Source organism: Heloderma suspectum, chromosome 1 (genome assembly GCF_057233095.1).
Source record: "Heloderma suspectum isolate Gila_16-S chromosome 1, 16-S_ref, whole genome shotgun sequence".
In the NCBI taxonomy this organism is placed as follows: Eukaryota; Metazoa; Chordata; class Lepidosauria; order Squamata; family Helodermatidae; genus Heloderma; species Heloderma suspectum.
This window is the reverse complement of record NC_139458.1, coordinates 155,891,208-155,916,149: the sequence shown is the minus strand read 5'-3', so window position 1 is coordinate 155,916,149 and position 24,942 is coordinate 155,891,208. Positions and strand designations below refer to the sequence as shown.

General features: G+C 42.3%; 1 protein-coding gene across 1 annotated transcript in view; it reads left to right on the top strand.

Moving 5' to 3' along the window:
* The window catches only part of SLC12A8 (solute carrier family 12 member 8), a 91,232-nt gene that overhangs the window by 27,946 nt on the left and 38,344 nt on the right, over positions 1-24,942 (top strand). The window contains exon 6 of the mRNA XM_084807644.1: positions 24,035-24,148. Coding sequence (XP_084663770.1) covers positions 24,035-24,148 — 114 coding nt within the window. The remainder of the gene's footprint in view (positions 1-24,034; positions 24,149-24,942) is intronic.

Sequence of the window (24,942 nt, the reverse complement as noted above, 5' to 3'; positions counted from 1 at the left end):
TGGCCTTTAGCTAGTAAGAAAAGATATCAAGGGCAACATAACCTGGAACTAAAGGCTAAAATGGGGGAGGGATATAAGAGGACAAGTAAGGTAGGGTGTGATTTTTACAACTGTCAACATAAGCATTACAAAACTTTAGCCATTTATACTAGAACTGTGGACTTGCAAAGTCCTAAAAACTGTAATAATTTGCAGTGCTAAAAGTGACCTGAGTTACTGAGGATATAAGTGGAGTGTTTACTTGAATGAGCAAACCTATCTCTGGAATTCACATTACTGGGTGGTAATAAACCTTTATTATAACGGGGAAATGAAATGAGAGTTTGTCAGCTTCCTCCTCTAAATATTTTGATAGAATGACCTTCAATCCAAAGAATGGGAGATAAAAAGATACAAAGAACATAACTGCTGCTACTTGCACTTTATCCTATTTTGCTATGCCATTGCTTTTAGTGCCCTTGTGAGCATCCTCAAGCACACTTTTTGCAGAAAGGTGGCCTGGAAAAGGGACACCATTATTGTTCCAAGCCAAATCCCTACTGCTGTAACACACTTTCCTTGGCTAATTCTTGAGCATTTATTCATTTATTTAGCATATGGCACACATTGCCAGGGAGTCTACAATGTTTTTACACGGTAGATGTTCTGGCGCCAGTAGTTGCTAGTCTGTTGCGCTGATGTACCACAAGGGGGCGAGCTAGCTTTGCATCAGTTGGCCAGCAGCGTTCTTAGGGAAGTCGGCTCATCCGGGCTTTTTCTCCACCGCTCCTCCACCGATCATGTCCAGGCAGATCCAGTGCCGGTCCCTGCTCCCCGCATAGAGTGCTGCCAACGTTTCCCCCCACCGAAATGGGGGTACCTATTTATCTACTCGCAGATGGTACGCTTTCGAACTGCTAAGTGGGCAGGAGCTAGGGATGAAATGACGGGAGCCCACTTCCGTCATGCAGAGCGGGGCTCGAACCGTTGGAGTGTCGACCATTTCTGGCTGGCAAACTCCAGCGTCATTAAGCCGCTGCGCCACCCGCGTCCCTATTCTTGAGCATTCTGAGTCAATGGAGATCCTGCTCCTCAGTACAAATGTATTTCCAGTTAGCTTTTGGATCCCACTCTTTTAATTCATGGGTGCAGAACAATTATGGGGTGGGGGGCATGGCCACACCCACTGATGCTATGGCCCTGCCCATTTTTCTTTATGCTGAAAGAGTCACAGGGTTCTGTGCCTCCCTCAGCACAGACCAAGGGAGTTGGCCAGCCCACTGCTAGCTGAGTCCTTTCTTGGGGCCCTATGTGAAAGGACTCAGACAGTGCCAGGACTGGCTGCTTCTCCCAGCACTGTCCGAGTCCCCACTGCCCGCATCTCCACTCTTATCTCCTATCTGAGATCAGAGATAACAGTGGAGAGTCCTGCAGGGGGAGACTGCGCCAGAGAGTGGGCTCGAAGGAACTCCATTTTAATTTATAAAATATTTCTTAACTATGGACCTAAGGAACACATTTTTAACAGGCCTGTACTCATGTGCTGTGCTCCTTAAACATGAATTTAAAGCGAGGAGGCAATGAGAATGTGTTTTCCTCTTTACAAGAACTTATATCTGCTGTTGAAGTTTTGGTCATGGGGTACTCCTGGCATAGGTCTCTCTTCCCTCTCCCCCTGTGCCTTTATCCAGCAGACCAAATCTAGAAAACTGTTTACAGCAAATGGTTGAACACCATGGTGCTGAAAGGGCAATCAGGGCAGAAGAGCAGACGCTTCTTATAAGCGTTATCATCTCTCGGAGAGTAGGATGATAGTAGAGCCTTTCTTCCTCTAGCCCCCACTTTGCTCAATAGCTGATCTGTGCTTAGAAACTCTTCAATGCCTCAAGTGAGTACACAGCCAGGTTGTTGAATGTGCTTCCGCCTCTATCAGCATTCTATGGCCCCACTACATCTGCATGTAGAAACCAATCTGCAGTAAGTACACAAATAACTGTTGCTTAATTTGAGATCCTTGTGGCCTGAAGCAGACAATCGTCTCCTGACTGCTTGTGTGCAACATGGGAATGCGGTCATGTTTTCCCCCTGTGGGAATCTGTTGGTCTGTGAGAAATGAAGGGCATGCCCAGGTGTGCATGTAATATGTTAATAGGGCATACATGCATGTAAAGTCCAATGTTATGTATGCCCTGTTAAAACATTATGCCCACACATGGATGTCTGGTGGTCTCAGAGGTAAGACAGGGGGTTCCAATGGCTAGAAGAGGAAATGAAGTCTTGGTCCATCACTGCACAATGTTGGACTGGGACTCGGGAGACCTGGGTTCTAGTCCCCACTTGACCATGAAGCCCACCGGGTGACTTTGGGCGAGTCACTGATGCTCGGCCTAACCTACCTCATAGGGTTGTTGTGAGGATAAAATGGAGAGGAGGAGGATCATGTACACTACACTGGACTCCTTGGAGGAAAGGGGTGATATAAACGTAACAAACAAATAAATAAGAGGATGACCATATTTGTGGCATCTACTTCAACTGCATGTATATAGAGTTCAGTCATTGCAAGCCAGCAAGGTTAAGTGTTTGAAAACACAGCAGTGTTTGTGATACCTGCTATCCTCCACATGACCAAACTTCCTTGGGGAAGGGAAAGTTCTCCTGTGGATAAAACATTTGTAAATAGCATTTACAAACTAAAGAGAGACCAGGTTGGTGGGAACAAGAAACAGGGCGTTGGTGGTGGTGGCTCTCCATCTGTGGAACTCCCACCCTAGAGAGAGATGTTTGGCTCGCTCCTTATTATTTTTTTTTCAGGCGGGCTCTAACGACATTTTTACTTCAATTCAACTTTAATTAGGATGTGGGGTTGGTTTTGCTCTTGCTCAATTTTTAGAATGTATTTTGATTGAGGTTAGGCTGGTTTTTGTTGTTTATTCGGTCAGTCGCTTCCAACTCTTCGTGACTTCATGGACCAGCCCACGCCAGAGCTTCCTGTTGGCCGTCGCCACCCCCTGCTCCCCCAAGGTCGAGTCCATCACTTCCAGAATATCATCCATCCATCTTGCCCTTGGTCGGCCCCTCTTCCTTTTGCCTTCCACGTTCCCTAGTATCAGCATCTTCTCCAGGCTATCCTGTCTTCTCATTATGTGGCCAAAGTACTTCAGTTTTGCCTTCAATATCATTCCCTCAAGTGAGCAGTCTGGCTTTATTTCCTGGAGTATGGACTGGTTTGATCTTCTTGCAGTCCAAGGCACGCACCACAGTTCAAAAGTATCTATCTTCCTTTGCTCAGCCTTCCTTATGGTCCAGCTCTCGCAGCCATAGGTTACTAGGGGAATACCATTGCTTTAACTTTGCAGATCTTTGTTGTCAGTGTGATGTCTCTGCTCTTAACTATTTTGTCAAGATTTGTCATTGCTCTCCTCCCAAGAAGTAAACGTCTTCTGATTTCCTGGCTGCAGTCAGCATCTGCAGTAATCTTTACGCCTAGAAAGACAAAGTCTGTCACTGCCTCCACGTTTTCTCCCTCTTATTTGCCAGTGATCAATCAAGCTGGTTGCCATAATCTTGGTTTTTTTGAGGTTTAACTGCAACCCAGCTTCTGTACTTTCTTCTTTCACCTTTGTCATAAGGTTCCTCAGCTCCTCCTCGCTTTCAGCCATCAAAGTGGTATCATCTGCATATCTGAGATTGTTAATGTTTCTTCCAGCGATTTTCACTCCAGCCTCAGCTTCATCAAGCCCAGCACGTCGCATGATGTGTTCTGCATACAGGTTGAATAGGTAGGGTGAGAGTATACAACCCTGCCGTACTCCTTTCCCAATCTTAAACCAGTCTGTTGTTCCATGATCTGTTCTTACCATTGCTACTTGGTCATTATACAGATTCCTCAGGAGGCAGATAAGATGTCTTGGTATCCCCATACCACCAAGAACTTGCCGCAATTTGTTATGATCCACACAGTAAAGGCTTTAGAATAGTCAGTAAAACAGAAATAGATGTTTTCTGACACTCCCTGGCTTTCTCCATTATCCAGCGGATACTGGCAATTTGGTCTCTAGTTCCTTTGCCTTTTCTAAACCCAGCTTGTACATCTGGCAATTCTCGTTCCCTGAATTGCTGGAGTCTACCTTGCAAGATCTTGAGCATTACCTTACTGGCATGTGAAATAAGTGCCGCTGTTCGATAGTTGGAACATTCTTTGGTGCTTCCCTTTTTGGTATGGGGGTATAAGTTGATTTTTTCCAATCTGTTGGCCATTCTTGTGTTTTCCAGATTTGCTGGCATATGGCATGCATCACCTTGATAGCATCATCCTGCAAGATTTTAAACAGTTCAGCTGGGATACCGTCATCTCCTGCTGCCTTGTTATTAGCAATGCTTCTTAAGGCCCATTCAACCTCACTCTTCAGGATGTCTGGCTCTAACTCACTGACCACACCATCAAATCTATCCCTGATATTATTATCCTTCCTATACAGATCTTCCATATATTCTTGCCACCTTTTCTTGATCTCTTCTGCTTCTATTAGGTCCTTGCCATCTTTGTTTTTGATCATACCCATTTTTGCCTGGAATTTACCTCCGATGTTGCTAATTTTCTGGAAGAGGTCTCTTGTCCTTCCTATTCTATTATCTTTTTCCGCTTCTACGCATTGCTTGTTTAAAAATAATTCCTTATCTCTTCTGGCTAACCTCTGGAATTTTGCATTTAATTGGGCATATCTTCCCCTATCACTGTTGCCTTTTGCTTTCCTTCTTTCTTGGGCTGCTTCCAGTGTCTCAGCAGACAGCCATCTTTCCTTCTTGGTTTTCTTTTTCTTTGGGACGTTTTTTGTTGCCGCCTCCTGAACAATGCTGCAAACGTCTGACCATAGTTCTTCTGGGACCCTATCTACTAAATCTAGTCCCTTAAATCTATTCTTCACCTCCACTGCATATTCATTAGGAATATTAGTGAGCTCATATCTAAGTGATCTGTGGGTCTTCCCTATTCTCTTTAGTCTGATTCTAAATTGTGCAATAAGAAGTTCATGATCTGAACTACAATCAGCTCCAGGTCTTGTTTTTACCAACTGCATAGATGTCCGCTACCTTTGGCTACAAAGGATGTAGTCAATCTGATTTCGGTGTTGACCGTCTGGTGAAGTCCATGTATAACGTCGTCTCTTAGGTTGTTGGAAGAGAGTGTTTGTTATGCACATTGAGTTGTCTTGGCAAAATTCTGTCAGCCTATGTCCTGCTTCATTTTGTTCTCCCAGACCATGCTTGCCTGTAATTTCAGGTGTCGTTTGACTACCCACCTTAGCATTCCAGTCTCCTGTAATGAAAATAACATATTTTTTTGGCGTACTATCCAGTAGGTACTGCATATCGTCATAGAACTGATCTACTTCTGCTTCTTCAGTATCTGTGGTTGGGGCATATATTTGGATCACTGTGATGTTAAATGGCTTACCCTGAATTCGAATTGAGATCATTCTGTCATTTTTTGGATTGTATCCAAGCACTGCTTTAGCCACTTTATTATTAATTATGAAGGCTACTCCATTTCTTCTGTGGTCCTCTTGTCCACAGTAGTAGATCTGGTGGTCATTTGATGTGAAGTGGCCCATTCCAGTCCATTTCAGTTCACTGACACCCAAAATGTCTATATTTAATCTTGACATCTCCCCAATAACCACATCCAATTTGCCGTGGCTCATAGATCTTACATTCCAGGTTCCTATGGTGTGTTGATCTTTAGAACATCGGATTCGTCGTTCACCACCAGCACCATCGGCTGCTAGCCAGCCTTTCGGCTTTGAGCTAGCTGCATCATCACATCTGGGGTTGGTTGAACTTATCCTCTGTCGCTCCCCAGTAGCATTTTGTCCATCTTCCGACCTGGGAGTCCCATCTTCCGATGGTATACCAACATATCTCTGGTTGTACTGATCCATTTAATTTTCATGGCAAGAATACTGGGGTGGGTTGCCGTTTCCTTCCCCAGGGATCGTATTTAGTCTGACCTCTCTGCCATGACCTTCCCGCCTTGGGTGTCCCTTCATGGTTTAGCTCATGGCGTCATTGAGGTTCTCAAGCTCCAGCACCACAACAAGGTAACGATCTCCTTTGCTGGAGGGTTAGGCTGGTATTATGATGTATTTTATGCTGCTCTTTTAGTTGTTAGTTTGTTAAACAAAAAATCAGCTGTTTATGTTAATGCATTGTTCCTTTATAATTTCTGATTGTAAGCTGCTTTGGGAAGACTTGTTTTGAAAAGCATCATAAAAATTCTATGATAATAATAGTAATGATCATAGAAATAAAGCATGTTTGAAGTGTTCATAGTATATCACATGCATTATTTCAGTAATCCTTGCAAAAACCTTGTCGGGTATGCCACTATCATTAGCTCTATATTGCAGATGCAAGGGTGCCGAGACTGAGAAATAGTGGCATGCTTAAGGTCACCTAGTGAGTTCATGGCTAAGGACAGATTTAAGCCAGTGCCTTCCTGATTCACAGTTCCCAGTTTTAATACTCTGGTCCTATAGCATTCTGCAAAAGAGCACCATGCATTTTCCTCTTCACTATTTCAGCAAGGAAACCAGCTGTTAACTCAAGTCCTTTAAATATAAAGGAGATAGATTTCTCAGTCAGAATGGAGCTCTGTGCTCTGAGGGTGAAAGATGGAAGAGTTAACATTATGCATGCTACGTAGAGTCACTGAATATCTGACTTGTTTTTCTTTTTAGAAAAGTAGGTCTCTGTGTAGTTTACAGTGAGGTTTGTTCGTGAGATATTTTTTCTTTATTACTCATAATCTGTTTACTTGGGAAGTCCTGCATTACCACAGATGTCCTATGAGTGGTATCTGAGCATTGATGATAGGGTGTTCAGAAGAGGTGCTTTGCATGTGTGTTTGAAAAGCAGTAGCAGTATTCTTAAGAAGTTGGATTTGTGTGAATGTATGTAGGGTGGCATTCCTTCCCCTCCAAGCCCCATGAATTTCAAAGGCACTAAATAATAATTGTACGTAAAGGTGTTTTTTTTTTTAAGCGATTTGATCTTTTCTACTAAGACAGATGATCAATAAATGCTAAAAATAGAAGCTATTGCAGCTGTGCAAGAGAAGATTTTCGACCTGGCATACAATTTGAATGATTGCTATCCAGCTTCAATACCAATTTTTGTGTAGCCTTTTTCCCTTAATTATCTTTGGCTTTAACCCTTTATTAGTAGTTTGCTGCTATCATTCCCTGCAACTTCCAGTTACTTTATGTATCATATCTACAAAATGAGCTATCTTATGGCATTTGGGTTTCTCTACTTGTAACAAGAGCATGATATGTACAAGTGTCTGTCTCCAGTGGAAATACTGCTAAGGAGTGTAACTGTACTGCTCTTTGGAAATATAAAGCCATTTGTAATTAGAATTACTAATTAGGATGTCACTGAAACCAAAACTTCTTTAGTAAATATTTTTATGTATGTCAGAATTTTATTTATCTTATGATAGTCATCTTACATTACTAGCTCTTTTCCTTTTAATCTTTACAGAGAAAAAGACCACATTCAAACTTGTGTGTGCATCCTCCTTGTAGATCTCAAATGAAAACCACTACGTGATTATGCTTGGGTGGAGTTTCCTAGCTGTATCACTCCCATTTCCCGAAACACACACACACACACACACACCAATATTATCCCAATGTTCAGTCACTTCCTTCCCCTTCTTGCCTTTATTTTTAGAATATTAAGGTAGACATACATTTTACATTAAAACGATTTTCTCAGATCAGCTTCCTATCTCCCTATATAAGTTTTTCCAGAAAATAATCTTTTTCAGATTTGTGTGCTGAATTGTGAACTAAAGGACCCAAGCTGTTTCTGTAGCTAGGGAAAGTTAGAATAACTGCATCTCTCCACAGAGTGTCAACTTGTGGTATCTTGAGCCTTTTCAGACCGTATGTCTCCCCCTACCCGATCCCCCAGGCTTGTACCTGAGAGGAGATCAGGAACATGCATGCACTTCCTGCGCTGCTCATCTGAACATGAGGAGAAGTGAACAATTGAACTGGGAGATCTCCCAGACTAAACTTTCTAGACAGTGGCCTTTGTCTATCAGGCTTTCAGTGTTACTTCTCCTTCCAATGGGGTTCGGTATGGGGAAAGAGCACAGGAGCATGAGGTCTATTCCAGGTTATAATGCTGAGTGGGAAAATATCTTCTGTACAGAATAGTCAAATCGGTTTTGTAAGACAGCTAGATGATAGCCATTGACTGGTTGAAGGCAAAATAATCTACGATTTTCATAAATAACAAAGAATCTGGAGACATCTTACACTTTCTTGGATGACATTTCATCTGATAAAGTGGACTGCAGTCCACCAAAGTTTATCGCACAATAAACTTGTTACAGTTAGCCTATAAGGTGTCACAAGACTCTTCGTTCTTTTTCCTGCAATATATACTAACACAACCAGCCTTCTGGAAATCATTATAATTTTCATAGCATTTGTGTTGGTGTCAGGAGACCACCCAGGGTTCCATTACTGAATGTCATATCTCTTAGCAGCTTTGTATGTGATTTTACCTCTAAGGATATTCTGGTTTTGCAGAACTGGCAACAGGGAGTGGGATAATGGATGATTCCTGGGGAGGCATTAGGTACTTGTATGCCTTGTACTTGTATGCCATACACAGCAACAGAGCAGGCAAAGCCAATTCGGTGTGCCCCAGTGGAAAATATGACCTATGACAGCAGCAACCACCAGCACAAAAACAAACCCACCCACAAGCACAAATTAAATGCCCTTTTGGATATATCAGTGCAAAAGTACATGGGACACTCACCTTAACGGTGCTCAGATCCCACTGTTCGGAGGTTATGCTTGAAAAGGAAGACAGATAAAATGTGGGAAAGTTTCAGAAGAGAACAATTATGGCTTAATTTGAGCCAGGGCTTCTTACAATCCCAGGCACATGTGAAGAAGCACATTTTTGTGAGGTTAACAGGTCTTAGGGACAAAGTGCAATTTGACAAACAGGGACCAGACACAAAGGAAGACAGGAATCCTGTGCCTAGAAGTAGGAACTGTGAAAGGAGCAACTTGCTTCACACCTGGATGCAAGCTGCACCAGCCAAAATTCTTTCTTCTACACTGTTTGCTTCATCTATCACCCTAACCCAAAGCTTAGAAAACACTTGTGATTTCTCATCATCTAAAAGCTGGAGCTTCATCTAACATGGGGGTATACAATGTTTCTGGCCTAGAGAGCTACAACAGGCAGCACCAGGGGGCACAAATGGGCACACGTGAGCATATACACACACATGGAAACCCCTTACTTATCTCTGATATCTCAACAGAGATCAGAGATAAGGGAAGGGATTCCTGCACTATTGCTAGCAAGGAAACCTCAGGCACCGTTTTTTTGGTGGCAGCAGATGTGGGGGGTGTCTGTTGGCCCGTTAGAAATAGTTTGGTGGGCCACATACAACCCCCAGCTGCAGTTTTTGCACCTCTATACTGTAATACACTGACCAAGGGAAGATGTGTGATTAAACTTGTCACAGTCATTGGCTGAGTGTTTTTATGTAAGCAGAAGGTTCTTTGGAAGCCATTGGATAAGCTGCTCAGGTCCTAGAGAAGGAAGGCAGAATGTCATAGGCAGCAACAGGCAGGAGAAGTACGGCTCTGGAAAGAAGCAGCTCTGGCTCTGAGAAGGCAGCAGACTAAGGGAAGCTTGTAGGACTGGAAGAGTGAGTGATCCAGACCAATGAAAAAGGGAAGAAAAGACGAAGAGAGGAAATTGGAGAGATAAATGGGCATAATGGAGAGGCGCTAATCAACAGGTCCTGTAGAAGTGGACAAGGACTGAGTTTGTACGTAGATTTGAAATAACTGTCCAAGCCAGCTTCAGGCCCTTACAGTATGATGTTTCTGTGTCCATACCTTGGGTCTAATTTTAACATGTGAACAAACTGTTTGCTTAAATACTTCCTAGACCCATGGAGAGCAATCGTATGACTGCTACTCAGTGGCTACACAGCCATAGGATATCTGTTTTTCTGGGAACCAACCTCAGAGCCTGCACTCTGAGATCGGCTCCCGGAGAATCGACCTCCCCCCACTTCTGCGCTGCCTCAAAGGCAGCGCGGGACAGCCCTGTCCTCCACACTCACAAGAGGAGCGTGGAGCGGCCTAAATGGGGTGTTCCTGGCGGGTGTTCCAGGGTTGGGAGGGTGGAAATGCCCATACATCACATCCAATATGCCGTACAGCAGCCTCCTCCCCTGCTCTGCCCTCCCACAGCTAGACAGCCGTAATCGGCTGTCCAGCTGAAAATGCAGGGCAGGAGAAGCACGGAGGGAACGACCCCCTCCGTGCTTCTCCTGCCTTGCATTGGATAGGCGGTCACCTCCGAGGTCAGAGGCGGCCACCTATCTGAACAGGATCGCGCCCTAAATATCTTTGAATGCTGCCGATATTACGGAATGGGTATGCTTTTGTTTCAGTTTAATATTTACTGAGGCACTATACAGTTGGACCAAGACAAACCAGACCCTGTTATTTCCATCCATGAGGATGGACTCAGGTCTGCCTCGCTGTATGTTTTGATTCATTAGAGAATGTGCTGCAAGGTACCCATAACTGTGGACAATTTCATGCCCTCTAAATTCTGAAGGGTCTAAATGCCTTTCAAAACACAAGTTCTCTTTAATTCCTTGATGTACTTTTCAATAAAATGCTGTCTTTGTATGTAAACCCTTCTTTATGCAGCACATTCTTTATATTGGGGGGGAGTTTTAACATTTGAAATTGTAGTTCGCACATGCCCTGCCTATACTAGCCATGCAACTTGCCATATGCTTGCTTACCTGTAGTGACAACAGTTTCCACTCACTCATCCCTTCCTATTGCAACCTGTCTGAGACCAGCAGCCCCGTTACACTCAATATATTTGCTTATATCCATTATTTATTCATTTATTTTATGTATTACATGCTCCATACAAAAAAAATTCTCTAGGCATTTTACAATATAAAACATTATTATTATTGTTATTATTATTACATCCCAACAGTATCAAAATTATAAAACTAATACACATGTGAACACCACATTAAATATAACTTCTGGTACCAGAGGTAAAACCACAACAAAGGGACTAAAATAATAAAACACTAAAAATGCTATAATCTTTAAAAAAAACCAAAACTTTTCAACAAGGCCACCAACGGGGAATACAGGTGAACCCATTTTGGGAAGCTCAGATTCGGGTGCTGGAGCCAGAAGAGAAGGACAGATAGAAAGGTAGGTTTCTTCCTCTGACTGATGTTATCGAGTGTGGAGCATCAGAAATAAAAGCCAGGTGGCAAATGTAGTATTCTTTCATATTCATACTTAGGCAAGCTGTTGATGAAGAGCCCAATTCCCATTGGTTCATAGTATTAGCAAGTACATAGTACCTGCTAGATTTCTATCAACTTGGTATTTCTAATTAGGCCATATGTAGAAACCCAAAGTAAGAATGTTGTTCAAATGAGGTAGTATACCAGGCCCAGAAAACTCTGTTGGTAGCCCTGCATTGAGTTGTCAAAGCCTCTTTTTCTCTTTTTGCTTAGTATTCTACAGGAAGGGGAAAAGAAGATAAGAGTCTTATTAATATTGCCAAGCTTTTATTTTCCTAGCATCTCTCTGGCAATTTGTCTATGATTCCTTCCAAATATATCCTGCACTTAGGCACCCATTCTCCTGTTTTGGCAATTAGTTTCAGGAGTTCTGTTAAAACAGAGCTATGAAGGATGTAAGTAAAATTTAGTTGACATTTTTCGTTCTCCCTGGATATGATCTGTTACTAATTTCTCATATTTTTGTTGTTGTTGGGTTTTGTTTTACAAGAAATATTTACAGAGAAACGGCTGTTGCAAATGTTTGTTTTCAAGTAAAACGTTTTTCTTTGTCTTTCTTGCTAGGACCTTTAATTGGATATTTACATATCTACTAAGTTAGGCAGGAACATCTGGCTTGTTTTATGTCTCATGATCATACCAAACTGGTTACCATTTTCTATAGATGGTAATGCTGAGGATAGTATATTTTATCATCCGCCTTTTTTTTTAACTGAATAAAACACAGTGCCAAAATGCATCTAAGGTGAATGTGATTTTTGTAAGTTTATACTCCTTGCACAAGCAAAAAAAGTCATAACGCATCACCTAGTTCACATTTAATGTTACCCGTAACATTAAGAAAAAACAGGTGCCTGCGATCAAGGCAGCTGGCCTGAAAGCTACTCTTTATAATGTTGCATGGTACAAAAAGTTACAAGAGTTTTGCAAAGAATTGATGACTGCATCCCACATTTTACATATCATTCAGATTACATAATGTCAGTAGTAATTGTGATTTTGGAGAGTGGATCATCCCGCCGTGCAGCAGACTGTTGGATTCATATTCTGTCCAGACTCTCAATATATATCAGTTCAGTTTCACCCCACACCATCCCAATATCAGTCTTCACACACGTTTCCTATAAAACTGTTTACTTCAAGAACTGTAATCTTAGGTTTCCAATTTCTGTCCCTCAGCTCCATGTAATTGAAACTGATTTTATGCTATTGCATTATATACCTATGGAACTCTGGTAAATTGGGGGGGGGGGGAGGGACAATTTGAGGTGGGGTCAGGAAACAGATGGGTTTAGGTTCTGTTAAGAGAAACCGGACAGCATTAACAAGACACTTATTTGTTTATTTATTTGTTTGTTTATTACATTTCTGTACCGCCCAATAGCCGAAGCTCTCTGGGTAGTTCACAACAACTAAAACCATAAAATTCAGTATAACATACATTATAAAAATCTAAAGTATAAAACTACAGTATAAAATGAAGTAAAAAACAGAATAAAACCTGGCAGCAATGCAGAGACTTAGAATACAATAACAGATTTAAAACAACAGCTAAAATACTAAAATGCTTTGGAAATAAAAAGGTCTTCACCTGGCGCTGGAAAGAACACAAAGTAGGCACCTCTGGGAATCTCATTCCACAACCAGTGTGCCACAGCCATAAAAGTCCTATTCTTGGTAGTGCCCCCCCCCCGCCACCTCCCTTCCTTTGGCAGGGGCTCCTGGAGAATGACCACTGAGGATGATCTTAGGGTCCAGGCAGGTACATATGGGAGGAGACAATCCTTCAGGTAACCTGGCCCATACCAGCACTTTGAATTGGTCTCAGACACGGACTGGCAGCCATTGCAGATGGAAAAGTACTGCAATAATATGATTATGTTGGCCAGTGACATCCAGACAAGTGGATGCACAGAAGCAATTAGCAGTAAGGAAGAGACTCCATTAACAATAGAGAATGTGCAAGAAGACTGCCAGGAAGAGGGACAACAGAGACTTCAGTCCAGACCAGTCATGAAGAAGCTTTCATGTGGCTTCATAGCTCAATGGCAAAACACATGCTTTGCATTCAGAAGGGTCCAGGTTCCATCTCCAGTTTAAAAATGTATTTTGGGTAGGGGAAATGGGAATACATACAGAGAGCAGAGGCAGGATTATGCCTGCTCGTCCCTCCATTCCCCCTGTGTACATTCAGCATAGTTTATGAAAGAGCCTACAAGTGTCTGTGCAAAGACTCTAAGGGTTAAACTACATGCGAGATTAAATGCATAGCATGTAGCTGATCCTAAATTCTTTTTACTTTAATGTAATCGCGCAGGCTCCTGATCTGGATTGGGACCACAATGTGTGTGTGTGTGTGTGTGTGTGTGAGGGTGATTAAACCTTCCCACCCAGCCACTTTCCCCCTAAATCGCCATCATGAATGGGCAACAGCTGAGTGGGAAGGTTTAACCCCCTACCCAAGCACCGTGGTCCCAGTCTGGATCAGGAGCCTGCACACTTGCGCAACAGTAAAACGATTTTACGATCAGCTACACATTTGGCATTTTAGACCAAACCCCATTGAGAACCCTGCAAAAAGCCAGGGTCCCTGATTGGGTGAAGGCTCTTTCACCAGTTATGCTAAAGGGGTTCAGGTGGGGGAGGCAGTGGGCATGATTCTGCTGTGTTGTCCCCCCCCGCCCCACCATATGCACATTTCCGATACTATAGAGTCCTACTTTAAGGCAACTTCATGTGAATTACAAGCTTTTAATGAAGTACAAGTAGACAGAACACAAATCAACAAATCTTATGATACAACATGGACAATACTCCCTCTGTATGCAAATATAACTATCATATTCCATGGGGAAAAAGCTGGACCTCTTCATGCATACTTTAAATAGCAGTATGGTCCCCTCCCAGTTCTGTGACTCTTAGCTGCATTATTTCTTGAATATATTATTTTGCTGCACTCTTACAATAGATTATTTTACCCCATTATATTGGAGTTGTTTTGTGTATGAATCTTGTTGCTGACATTACTCATTTTTGTTTATTAGGAGAAGGGGTATACACGTTTAATAGGGTGTATTCTTCAAAAAAACTATTCCTTGAGTTCTCTGTTTAAATTCAACAGGGGTAATGCATTGTGTTCAATAAGTACAACACTATATCTGACCCTGAAGGACAGGTGTGTCACTTAGTCCATTTACAATGCAATTCTATTCATGTCTATTCAGAAGTAAGCCCCATTGAATTCAATGGGATTTACCCTTAGGTATGTGTGTGTAGGACTGCAGCCTTTGTGTCCAAAGTAGAAGGAATAAAATCTTTGTTAAGAACTTATAACTGAGGTTATCTTTTTGCTAGTATTTCTTTCTTTGCGGAGATCTTTAACTGGAAAGAATTTGGGTGGAACCTAGCAGACTAGATGACCCCCCCCCCCCGCCAAACACTTTAAAATATTTGTGTATATTTGGGGGTATAAAGGGTGTGCCACAGTTTTGAAAGAGAGAGAAGGCATAGGAAGATTGTGTGCATGTGCGTGTTGTGGGGAGATAGGTGGTGATGTGCAGCTAATCCCTCCGTCCTCCAGGCTTTGCTCTCCTGAGTCCTGACTTCTGGCTTGAAACACATCTGGAAATTGGCATTGAATTCCTAGCTGCAAAACTACTGACCAAAACCAGCAGCAGAAATCCCACTCAGCTACTGAACAAGGTAGACACCATGGGTGAACAAAGCAGGAGACTGCTAATGCAATCTTTTATTTATAAAAAGCCACCCTGCTTGTTTCCACCCACATTTTTCCAATTATAGTGCATTGAATTGATGTGACATCACTCTTGACCATAGGCCAGTCTATTCAACAGTCTGGAGAAGAAATTTATTAACTGGTTATCTGCCAATTGTCTGGAGTCCGGATTGCAATGCAGACATATTTCTTTTCTTCTTTTTATATTATAACATTGTTAGGGGGCCTTACATTGATAGGCCTACAGAGGCCTGCAGAATCTCTGAAGTATATATTTCGAAGACAGATCATGGCTAAAATAAAAGACTTACCCATTACTTTTGAGGCAGAAGGAATGGAGGGACAAATCAACTGTTTAAAGGCTCAATCCTATGCACATTTCGACAAAAAAAGACAACTCCCAGCATGCCCCAGCTGGGGCATGCTGGGAGTTGTAGGCCTTTTTTCTGTATAAACATGCATGGGATTACACTCTAAAGTTTATCAGCTCCATGACATCTCTTTAGCTGTCAGAATACAGCCAAAATGTCACTACTACTGTCGAACCTTGTCCATTGTTATATAGTTTGCTTTTTGATCTTGTGATTTGTATTCTAAAGCACAAAGACTATTTACAACTTCACTGAAATTTCATGGGTGTGAGTAGATCTTGTCTGTTAGGAATGTGGGGTGTGAGAGAATTTTGATTATGCTAACAGTTTAGAATATGTTTTCAACTATTGCATCCATCAGTTGCTGCTCCAGCTTTTCCCACCTCATTTTTAATTCCAACCTGTCTTCATCTCCTAGATCATACTTCACAAATATGCTTAGTGGCATGTGTTGGATGATAATCACACAAGACACCCATCTCTTTTTGATAGACTTGACGTGAAGGTGGGGCCTGAAAGACCTCTTTGAATAACTTGGGAGGTGCTAAGGATGTGGAATGAGATAGCAATGGCTATTAGGAAAAAAATATATTTTAAAATTGAGGAAAACAACAGGAATCTACTTTGATAGGGTTGCCAGTCTTTCTCTTTGACTTTGGCCGTAGGATGGGAGTTGGTCAATAAACTGGGCTGGGCAGACAGTATCTTAAAGTTCCATTCACTGTTCTCGAGCCATGACCTTTTCCATCATGATTATCAAATGCCATTCTCCTGTACTGTCATTTAAGCCTCACTTTCTTTTGTTTTAATTAATCTTTTATCTCTTTCTGTATTTCCGAAATTTTCCAATCTGGACAACCCCGCAATTAGCTTCGCAAACGTTTTGTCCCTGTCTACAATGTTTTGCCTTTTGTGCTTTTTTATTTTACATTTTCCCATCTGACTTGCTTTCTCGTCTTTCTCTAAATTCAATATGGCAGAACCCACATTTTTCAAACAAGATGACAACTAGGCCCCTTTTTCATATTCTTTTTGTCTCGTGCAGGTGCTCCCTCCCAGACGCACACACACAAAATCTACTGAGTAGCTGCATAGGTGAGGAGCAGCCCTTGCTTAAAGTCAAGTTTTACTCCAGACGTAGGTGGAACCCGTATATCCTCCCTTGGACAAGAGAATAGGAAGAAAAATGTAAAAGCGTGAGGCGCTATTCTAGGACCTGGTGTGGGTGCTTCAGTTCCTTCTTTAGGATGGTGATACTGCCTGCTGCAGTCGTAATGGCAGGCTAACTAGCAAACAAAATGAACCAGTGGGTGAGCAACAGCCACTGCAGTTGAGCCCCTCCACTCGATTCTGCAGGGCTTAGTTAACAGTTGCCACTGAGTCCATCGCACAAGTAGCACACGCTCTGTACAGAGCAGCGGTGGAGCAGGGGCATTCATTTCACTGCTTACTGGAACACAGAGTTCACAGGCCACTGCAGTCCTGCTACCTGGCCTCTGGAGATCATAGAATCATAGGGCTGGAAGGGGCCTACAAGACCATCGAGTCCAACCCCCTGCTCAATGCAGGAAGCCTGATTCCCATGTGGTCTCCCATCCAAGTACTAACCAGGGCTGACCATGCTTAGCTTCTGAGATCAGACGAGATCAGGCACATCCAGCCCTTTAATGGCAGCTACTGATACTACTCATATACTCCCCCCCAGCTTCTATATACTCAGGAATTTTAAACACACTTTGCAGCCATGTGGAACAGAGGAATATAGGAAGCTGCCTTCTACCTAGTTGGGCCATTGGTCCATCTAGCTCAACATTGTCTACATGGACTGACTGACAGCAGCCCTTCAGGGTTTCAGACAGGGATATTTCCCAGCCCTACCTGGAGATGCTGGGGACTGAACCTGGGACCTTTTGCATTCAAAACATGTGCTCTGTTGTTGAGTGATGGGCTAGTATGTTTTGTTTTTGTTTTTAATGAAAGCTATACATGTCTACTCAAGTGTAAGTCCCACTGAGTTCAATGGGAATCATTCCCAGTTTGATGGGTATAGGACTGCAGCCTGAAATTCTCAGGATACTCAGCTCTGGGCTCAGTGCCACTTTCTGTACTTGTGCGGTACAATTGGAACAATTGCAGTATATACATGTGCTTGTCTGTACTGAATTGTATAGATGCAGTATCATTGTGTTTTTGAATCTACTTCTTTGGTATTGTCAGCATAAAAATATTTCTGTGCTGTGGCTGGAGAATAGTTACTCCTGGGGGTGGAAGTGGTATCCTGCAATATTTTAGTTGTCTGTTTTTTTTTTTTAAGAAGTCCCTTTTCTCTCTCTGCATGTGAATAATGTAGCATGACCTAAATAGCAAACTTTCTCACTGACATTGGAAGCAGCTGGGATAACAGGTAGAATATATTCTTCTAACACCCCTGCAGCAAAGCTTTCAGGACAGGGTTAACTGTGGGACACAGAGCAGCCAGCCACCAATAGGAAATCATTTTGTATGCTGGCTTTAAATGGGAAGGTTTGGGAGATCAACTCAGAATCTGCAAACAGTGACTTGGAAGGAACAAACAGTCAGTGCATCAGAAGGGTGGTGATTTCCTTTTGGGTAAACACGTCATTAATCTGAGGGAGCACATTCTTTTCCATCAAAAGATAAGGAGGCCAAACTGCATTTCTCAGGGCTGGGCCTTGTTAGATTGTTTTTACTTCTTCAACTTCTGATGTATGCAATCTCTCTTTTTTGGAGGGTTCACTTTGCTTGTCATGTGGAATTCAGAATCAACATTGATTGAATGGTTGACAATATTACTTTAGATGTAAAAACGAAATTAAAAAATAAGATTCCTGGCTCAGGATTTATTCCCCCCAAATGACTCCTTGCAAGGAATCTTCCTTTTTATATTTCTTTTAACATCTTGGCTTTAAATCGGCTTTTAAAATCTGTATATTGTATTTTTAAATGTTTGTAATCTTTGTAAACCACCCAGAGAGCTTTGGCTATTGGTGGTATAGAAATGTAATAAATAAATAAATAAACATCTGAGGTAACCTTGTCAACCATTCAAACATGGTCAATTCTGAATGTTTATATCCTTATAATAAATAAATTATACTTAATACTGGATTTGTTCCAAACAGGACAATAGTTGTCCTGCTGACAACTATTCTGTGTTTCATGTGACACACAATCTGGATTATATGCATTATTTTCTTGAGTTTAAGGGAGTGAACTAGATTTGAGCTCTGTGATGATAATCCATCACCTGTGGTGATCGTCTAGTACAGGGGTGGGCAATTTGTGCCCTCCAGATGTTTTGACCTACAACTCCCCATCAGCCCTAGCCAGCATAGCCAATGGTGCAGGATTATGGGAGTTGTAAACCAAAACATCTGGAGGGCTAGAAATTGCCCACCCCTAATCTAGGAACTAGTTACTGGCCTATGTTGTGGACTCTTGTGCTGATCTCCAGCTGAACATCAGGAGAAACTTCCTGACTGTTAGAGCAATATGACAATGGAACCAATTACCTGGGGGGGGGGCTCTCCCACACTGGAGGCATTCAAGACGAGGCTGGACAGCCATCTGTCAGGGATGCTGTGACTTGGATTCCTGCATTGAGCAGGGGGTTGGACTCGATGGTCTTGTAGGCCCCTTCCAACCCTACTATTCTATGATTCTATGATTCTCCCTGCAGACATGTACATGGGCTATCTACAGTAGCAGTTTACCCTTTTAGAAATTGAAGAGTCTCTTGAAGAAGAACTGTCTTTACACTGGTTGGGTAGACTGCATTACTGGTGCTAATACTAGGCTGCTTACACTTCTCCAGTGTAATTTGCCAAAGACCTAGAGTGGGGTTAGCATAGTGCCAACTCCTTAAAATACATGTACTTCAGCCTTGTATTTAAGCACTTGCCTCGTAGCCATTGGTGACAAGGAATTCCATACAGGTGAGTGTGCAGACTGGTGGAGGTCAGAAGCTCATCCCATCTCTGTGCCTAGTGTAGAAACCAAGTGAGTTGCCGGAGGAGAGAAGCTCACTTCTTCCAGCCAGCATGGAAATTCAATGTGTTTCTGTTCCTCTTCTACTAGCTCCAGCAGGCTAATCTTTTTTTTAATTTTTTTTTCAGACTAGCCATTTTTATGGGTTTATTTACAAGACCGGTAGGTATACTGTGAAGTTCAGATGTGTTCAACTAGCCACCCACACGTGGTGATCCCCCCCCCTAAGTCAGGAAGGAATTGAATTACTGTGGTTTGCTATAACTCTTAATTCAAGATTCTTCCCACTCCTTTTGACTGATTATAAAGGAGTAGTACCTTCTTGTATCTCGGACATCTCAGAGTACAGTCCCACGTCCCACAATGACTGTAACGGGATATCACCCAGAGGCATGTAGCTGGGGTCAGAATGGTGGACTACATGGACCTTAGTTTAATCCAACAAGGCACTTGTTATGTTCTTAACACAATGACATATCTACATTAGAGAAATAGCAGTCTGGGAAGCTGCATTCAGCAACACTTGCCAAGCCATTATAAATTCCATTGCTTCTCATCTTATCTGCTGTCTGATATATGAGAATTAATTATTTTGTTCATGTGTAAGTAAAGATGTAGGGACCAAGTATTTCCAGGATGCAGCGCCACTTTTTCTAAGAAATAGATCACCCAATGAACGAAGGGATTGCAGAGTATACAGCCAGGTTTTTGCATGCAATTCTAAAAATTCATTTAACTGGAAGTGAGCTTTATTTAAATCAGTCGATAATCATGAAGCTTATTTCAAAATAAATATGCTTAGGGTTGGAGCCCTAAAGATCCCTTAACATTTGCTTGAGTGTATAATTAATGCTACAACAGGATCATGTAGCTCCAGCAGAACTCTTAGTACATCCCAATATACTAATGGGGTGATCTCTCTCTCTCCCTTATTTATTAATTTAGAATTATTTCTAGGCTAGAATTCTATAGCCACTTACAATGGCATAATTAGCCACATAAAATTCAATGGCGCGTACTTCTGACAATAGATATGCATAAGATAGCCCTCTTTGTCATGGTTTTGTCTGAGTCCAGTCTCAGCGGAGTATAGTTTTGAAACATTAGTTTAAAGATAAGCAGGGTTGAAACTGAGACTTCAATCACCATTAAAGAATGCTAAATCACTCACAATTTCTCAACTTTTTTTTTTTTTTTACTGTGAAGTGCAAGTGCTGGTTGGATTTTATGTCTCTGGTGTTGAAATATATTTGGCCATCCTCAGGATCAATGTGAAAGTAAGAATTAAGAAACGGGCATCTCTTAATTCATGTACGCTGCCCTTCCCTCATCACTGGGCAGTTAAATCCAGTTGTACACATCAGGGATTCAGGGGAGAAAGGCCATCACCTCCAGGCTTCCTTAAATTCTCGCTCCAGTTAATATTAGAAATTAAATACTGTGCATATAGTATATCCAATCAACCACGCAACTATTTTAAATCACAGTAAATAGGCTCTTCTTTTCCTTTTGATGAAAACAAAAGTTAGACATGATTTTATATTGAGCATTACAATTATTCTAGAAATGCGTGTTTTTAAAATGCCTGTTGTTGATATGCAACATTTATTGCATTGCATGGTTGAGTTTCACACTACAATCCTGCTTCTATGACAGAGTTTCCTTAGCTTTAACTTTGTGAACTGGCTTCATCTTGAAGCTGACCCAAAACTTGACTAATCTGTAATGAAGTCCAGGTTTCACGGCACTTGGCACAGTCGATATCCTTTCGGTAGTTGCATAATGGGCTCCCCCCACATAACCACTGCTTGTTGGCAGCACTGCTTCACCTCCCGAGTCATTTTCCAAGTTCTCAAAGCACTAGGCAGAAACCTCAGACTTTTCCAAACCTCTAAGGTGTGTCCGACGCTCCAAAGCAGTAAACATCTCTAAAAATCTAAAAAGGTTCTTTTACACCTCCCCACTTACACAGAAGTTTAGAACTGTGTAGAAACAAGTGTTTCTCACTTCACTGTGCTCTGGTTAGGATTTAGGCTGCAACCAGGAGGCTCCCCCTCCATTTGCTAAGGGAAGTCAGTGAGGGCTATGGATGTGTGTTTGGTTTGGTAGTTTGTTTTTCTTTTTTGCAATGGCATGCTACATGCTGGGTGTGGAATGTGTGCACAGCCACCGTGCTAAATCTTGTTGTTCAGCACTCCTCCTCTGGGATCCTTTTTCTGTTGTGCATGACCTTGTCTAACCAACTCCTCCCTGGAAGCCTTAAGTAAAGTTTTATAGCAAATTTTGCTTCCAGACTCCATGAATAATAGACACTAGGTTCCAGGTTCCATGGATCAGTGGTCATTGGGTTAAGGCATCAAGAAAGATACAATTTTCTTTTTTGTGATGACTAATCATGGTGATGGAGAAGACCTCTGTGACTTTGCTTGAAGACTTGCCAGATGTCAATGGGCCCAACCTCAAGTTTATCTCAGTTGACTGTGGGGTTAAGGCAAGTATCTTTGCCTGTTAGATGAGATTTCCCCAGGGCCAGAGAGAAGTGATTTAAGGATGCTTAATCCTATACACCAGCCTACACCAAGCTGGCACACTCCACATGTGTTGGACTACAACTTGCATCCTTCCCAGCCAGCATGGGGGTGATGGGGGTTGAAGTCCGGTACAACTGGAGGGCACCAGGTTGGCGAAAGCTGCTGTACACAATTCCCTGGGAGTAAGCCCTATTGAACACACTGGGACTCACTTCCAGGTAAACTTGCATGTGGTTGCTCAATACAGCTACCTATTGGTGTAGATTATATTGTGTTATATTAGTAACTTCTAAAAGCCAGGGGTGGGTGCAATTTCAGTCCCTTTCCCCTTGAATGCTGCGTAAAAAATTAGATGAAAATATGATTAATTTGTAAACACCTTTATATGCTGCAGAATTCGTAGAATCATTTTGCTGTTGTAACACAGGACATGTACAATCATAGCTTTGCTAATTTATCATCAGCTAATTACAGTAAAGTGTCAGGTGGTCTCAAATGTGCAATTCAAGCAGCTTGACCAAAGGGCTTTTCTCTCTATGCCATTGCAGCAACTTGATGTATGAGGGAGGTGCTGGTCTGTTCTCTGTAGCACCACTACTACGGATGGCCGAAGGGTAGTACTGCAGCTACTGGCTCAGCAGGATCAAGTGACACAAGGAGCCAATAGGGTTCCACTGGTCTAATAAGCTGCTTTCTGTAGGGTGGGTTCTTAGGGGTTCATCACACGGGGGCAGAAATCCACATCAATACTGGGGCTTTCTCCATCTGGTTTCAGCGTGAGATTAGATTGGCCTCCTTTACACAGTTGTTCCTATATCATTATATTCCATTCCTTACCTTTTCATGGGGTAGCTACTTTTCTGCAAAAAGCCATTACATGCACTGGGGGCATTGCGAACTTTCCTCCCTGGTTCCTGCCCCTTGCCCTCCCCTCTCAGATTTCTGGTGGTTTGGTTGAGATTGACACGCTGTGCAATTGGACAACCTCCCCTGAACTGCCTGAACCCTGCCCCCACAGGGACTGGTTTCCTTGGGAACTGCTGGAATGCTGGTATGCCAGCCATTCTGTGTTGTGAAGTAAGCAGCTGAAGTTGGGAGCAAAAGTCATAGTATTGCATTTAGTCACGGCATGGTGGCAAGCCTGCATGGCAGCAAGCCAGCAGGTCCGTATACTGACATGCTCAACCCTCCAGCATCGCTGTCGTCGTCATCACGACCATGCCCCCAACAACCCCAAACAAAGTGGTTTTTTCACACTATGGGAAAAGAACATTGGCAGGTGGTGGCACTCCTGTTACGCAGGCTGAAAAAAATATTTATTTTTTTCCATTTGGGGATAACGCAAGATAGGCAGGAGGAAATGGCAGGAAAATCACTGAAGGATTATGACATCGTGTAATGAATCTGCAAACCTCTGTGAATGGCCAATCATGGATGTACGATAAATTGCAGGTGTAGAGATGTCCCTAGTCTGAGCAGCTATCAGAATTTTAATATTTTAAACATAGGTTTACTGACTAAACTATTTTGATAACATAGAAATGTCACTGATTTTAATGCATGGTGTTTCTTTTAAACTGATTTACTTATTCTAAAGCAATGGTAGGAACATGTGGCCCTCCAGATGTTGTTGGACTGCAACTTCCATCATCCCCAGCCAGCACAGGCAGTGGGGAGGGACGATGGGAGTTGCAGTCCAACAACATCTGGAGGGCCACACATTCCCCATCCTTATTCTCACATTTCAGAATGAAATGTCCCTCATTTCAGACATCACAGTGCCAAGTGTCCTTGGAACAATTGCTCTCATATCCCCGTGATTCAGTAATAATGCAGTTCCCTTTATGTGGCATTTGTGGAAAACAGACCATCTCCAGAGATCGGCAGAAATGGAAAACGACAGCATGCGATAGAGAGAATGTAAATAAAGAGAGCATAAGTAAAGAATGCAAAGGGCTATGACATTAAACATGTGGTGGTTGTTTTTCTGCTTTGAAACATGCAGAACATGGTTTTGTTGGCTATTCCGAGGAACTTATGTTGAACAACACACTGCCGGATTACAGCTCAGGCGAGTCCTTCTTCACTGTATTTGGAGTGTTCTTCCCAGCTGCTACAGGTACTGTAGAATTTTATAGGATATACTGTTGTTGCTGTTGCTTATTAGATTTTTTGTAAATTTTCCAGTACAATACAAACAGTAAACCCTTTCCTACCCCCTTCCCTCATTCCTTCTCCTGTAGGTTTCCCCCTCCTTTCTTCATATTGCCCTGTATTTACAGAGTAAAGTTTTCATGTCTATAAGTAAAATCATCAAGAAAATTTTGATAAATTAATAGTTACATAAGCAATAAAATCAATTCATACTTAATGGGTATGTAAACTCTCATGGATATAACTGTGCCGCACAGATACAGGATCCTAAAAAATCTCAGCTTTCATTCGTGTGTGTGTGTTCATCCATTCCTATATATATTCCTCATTTTAGTGGAGAAAACATCTGAGTTATATCTGCTTAAAAGGCTCAGCTCCCTTCCCCCTGAAAGGTGGATGTTCCAGCCATGAGAAGGAATGGCTTCTGTACTCTAAATAGCCCCCTGTCACTTCTGTTGGCTCTTAAGCATCTTTGATTCTCATCAGTGGTATAGTGGAGGAAGAATGCAGAGGAGTGCAGCTCTGGTACTTGCTTCATAGCAGGAGCAATGATGTCATAACTAGAACAATATTTAACAGTGTTGTACACTTGGGGAGTTGGAGAACAAGCTCGGCCTAGCACATGAACCCTTTGTTCGGGAGGCTAGGCTCAGATAGTGACTGGCCCAAGGTCACCCAATAAACTTCATGACTGATCAGGTCTCGCTAGCCATTATCACTCTCTCTCTCTCTCTCTCTCTCTCTCTCTCTCCCCCCTAT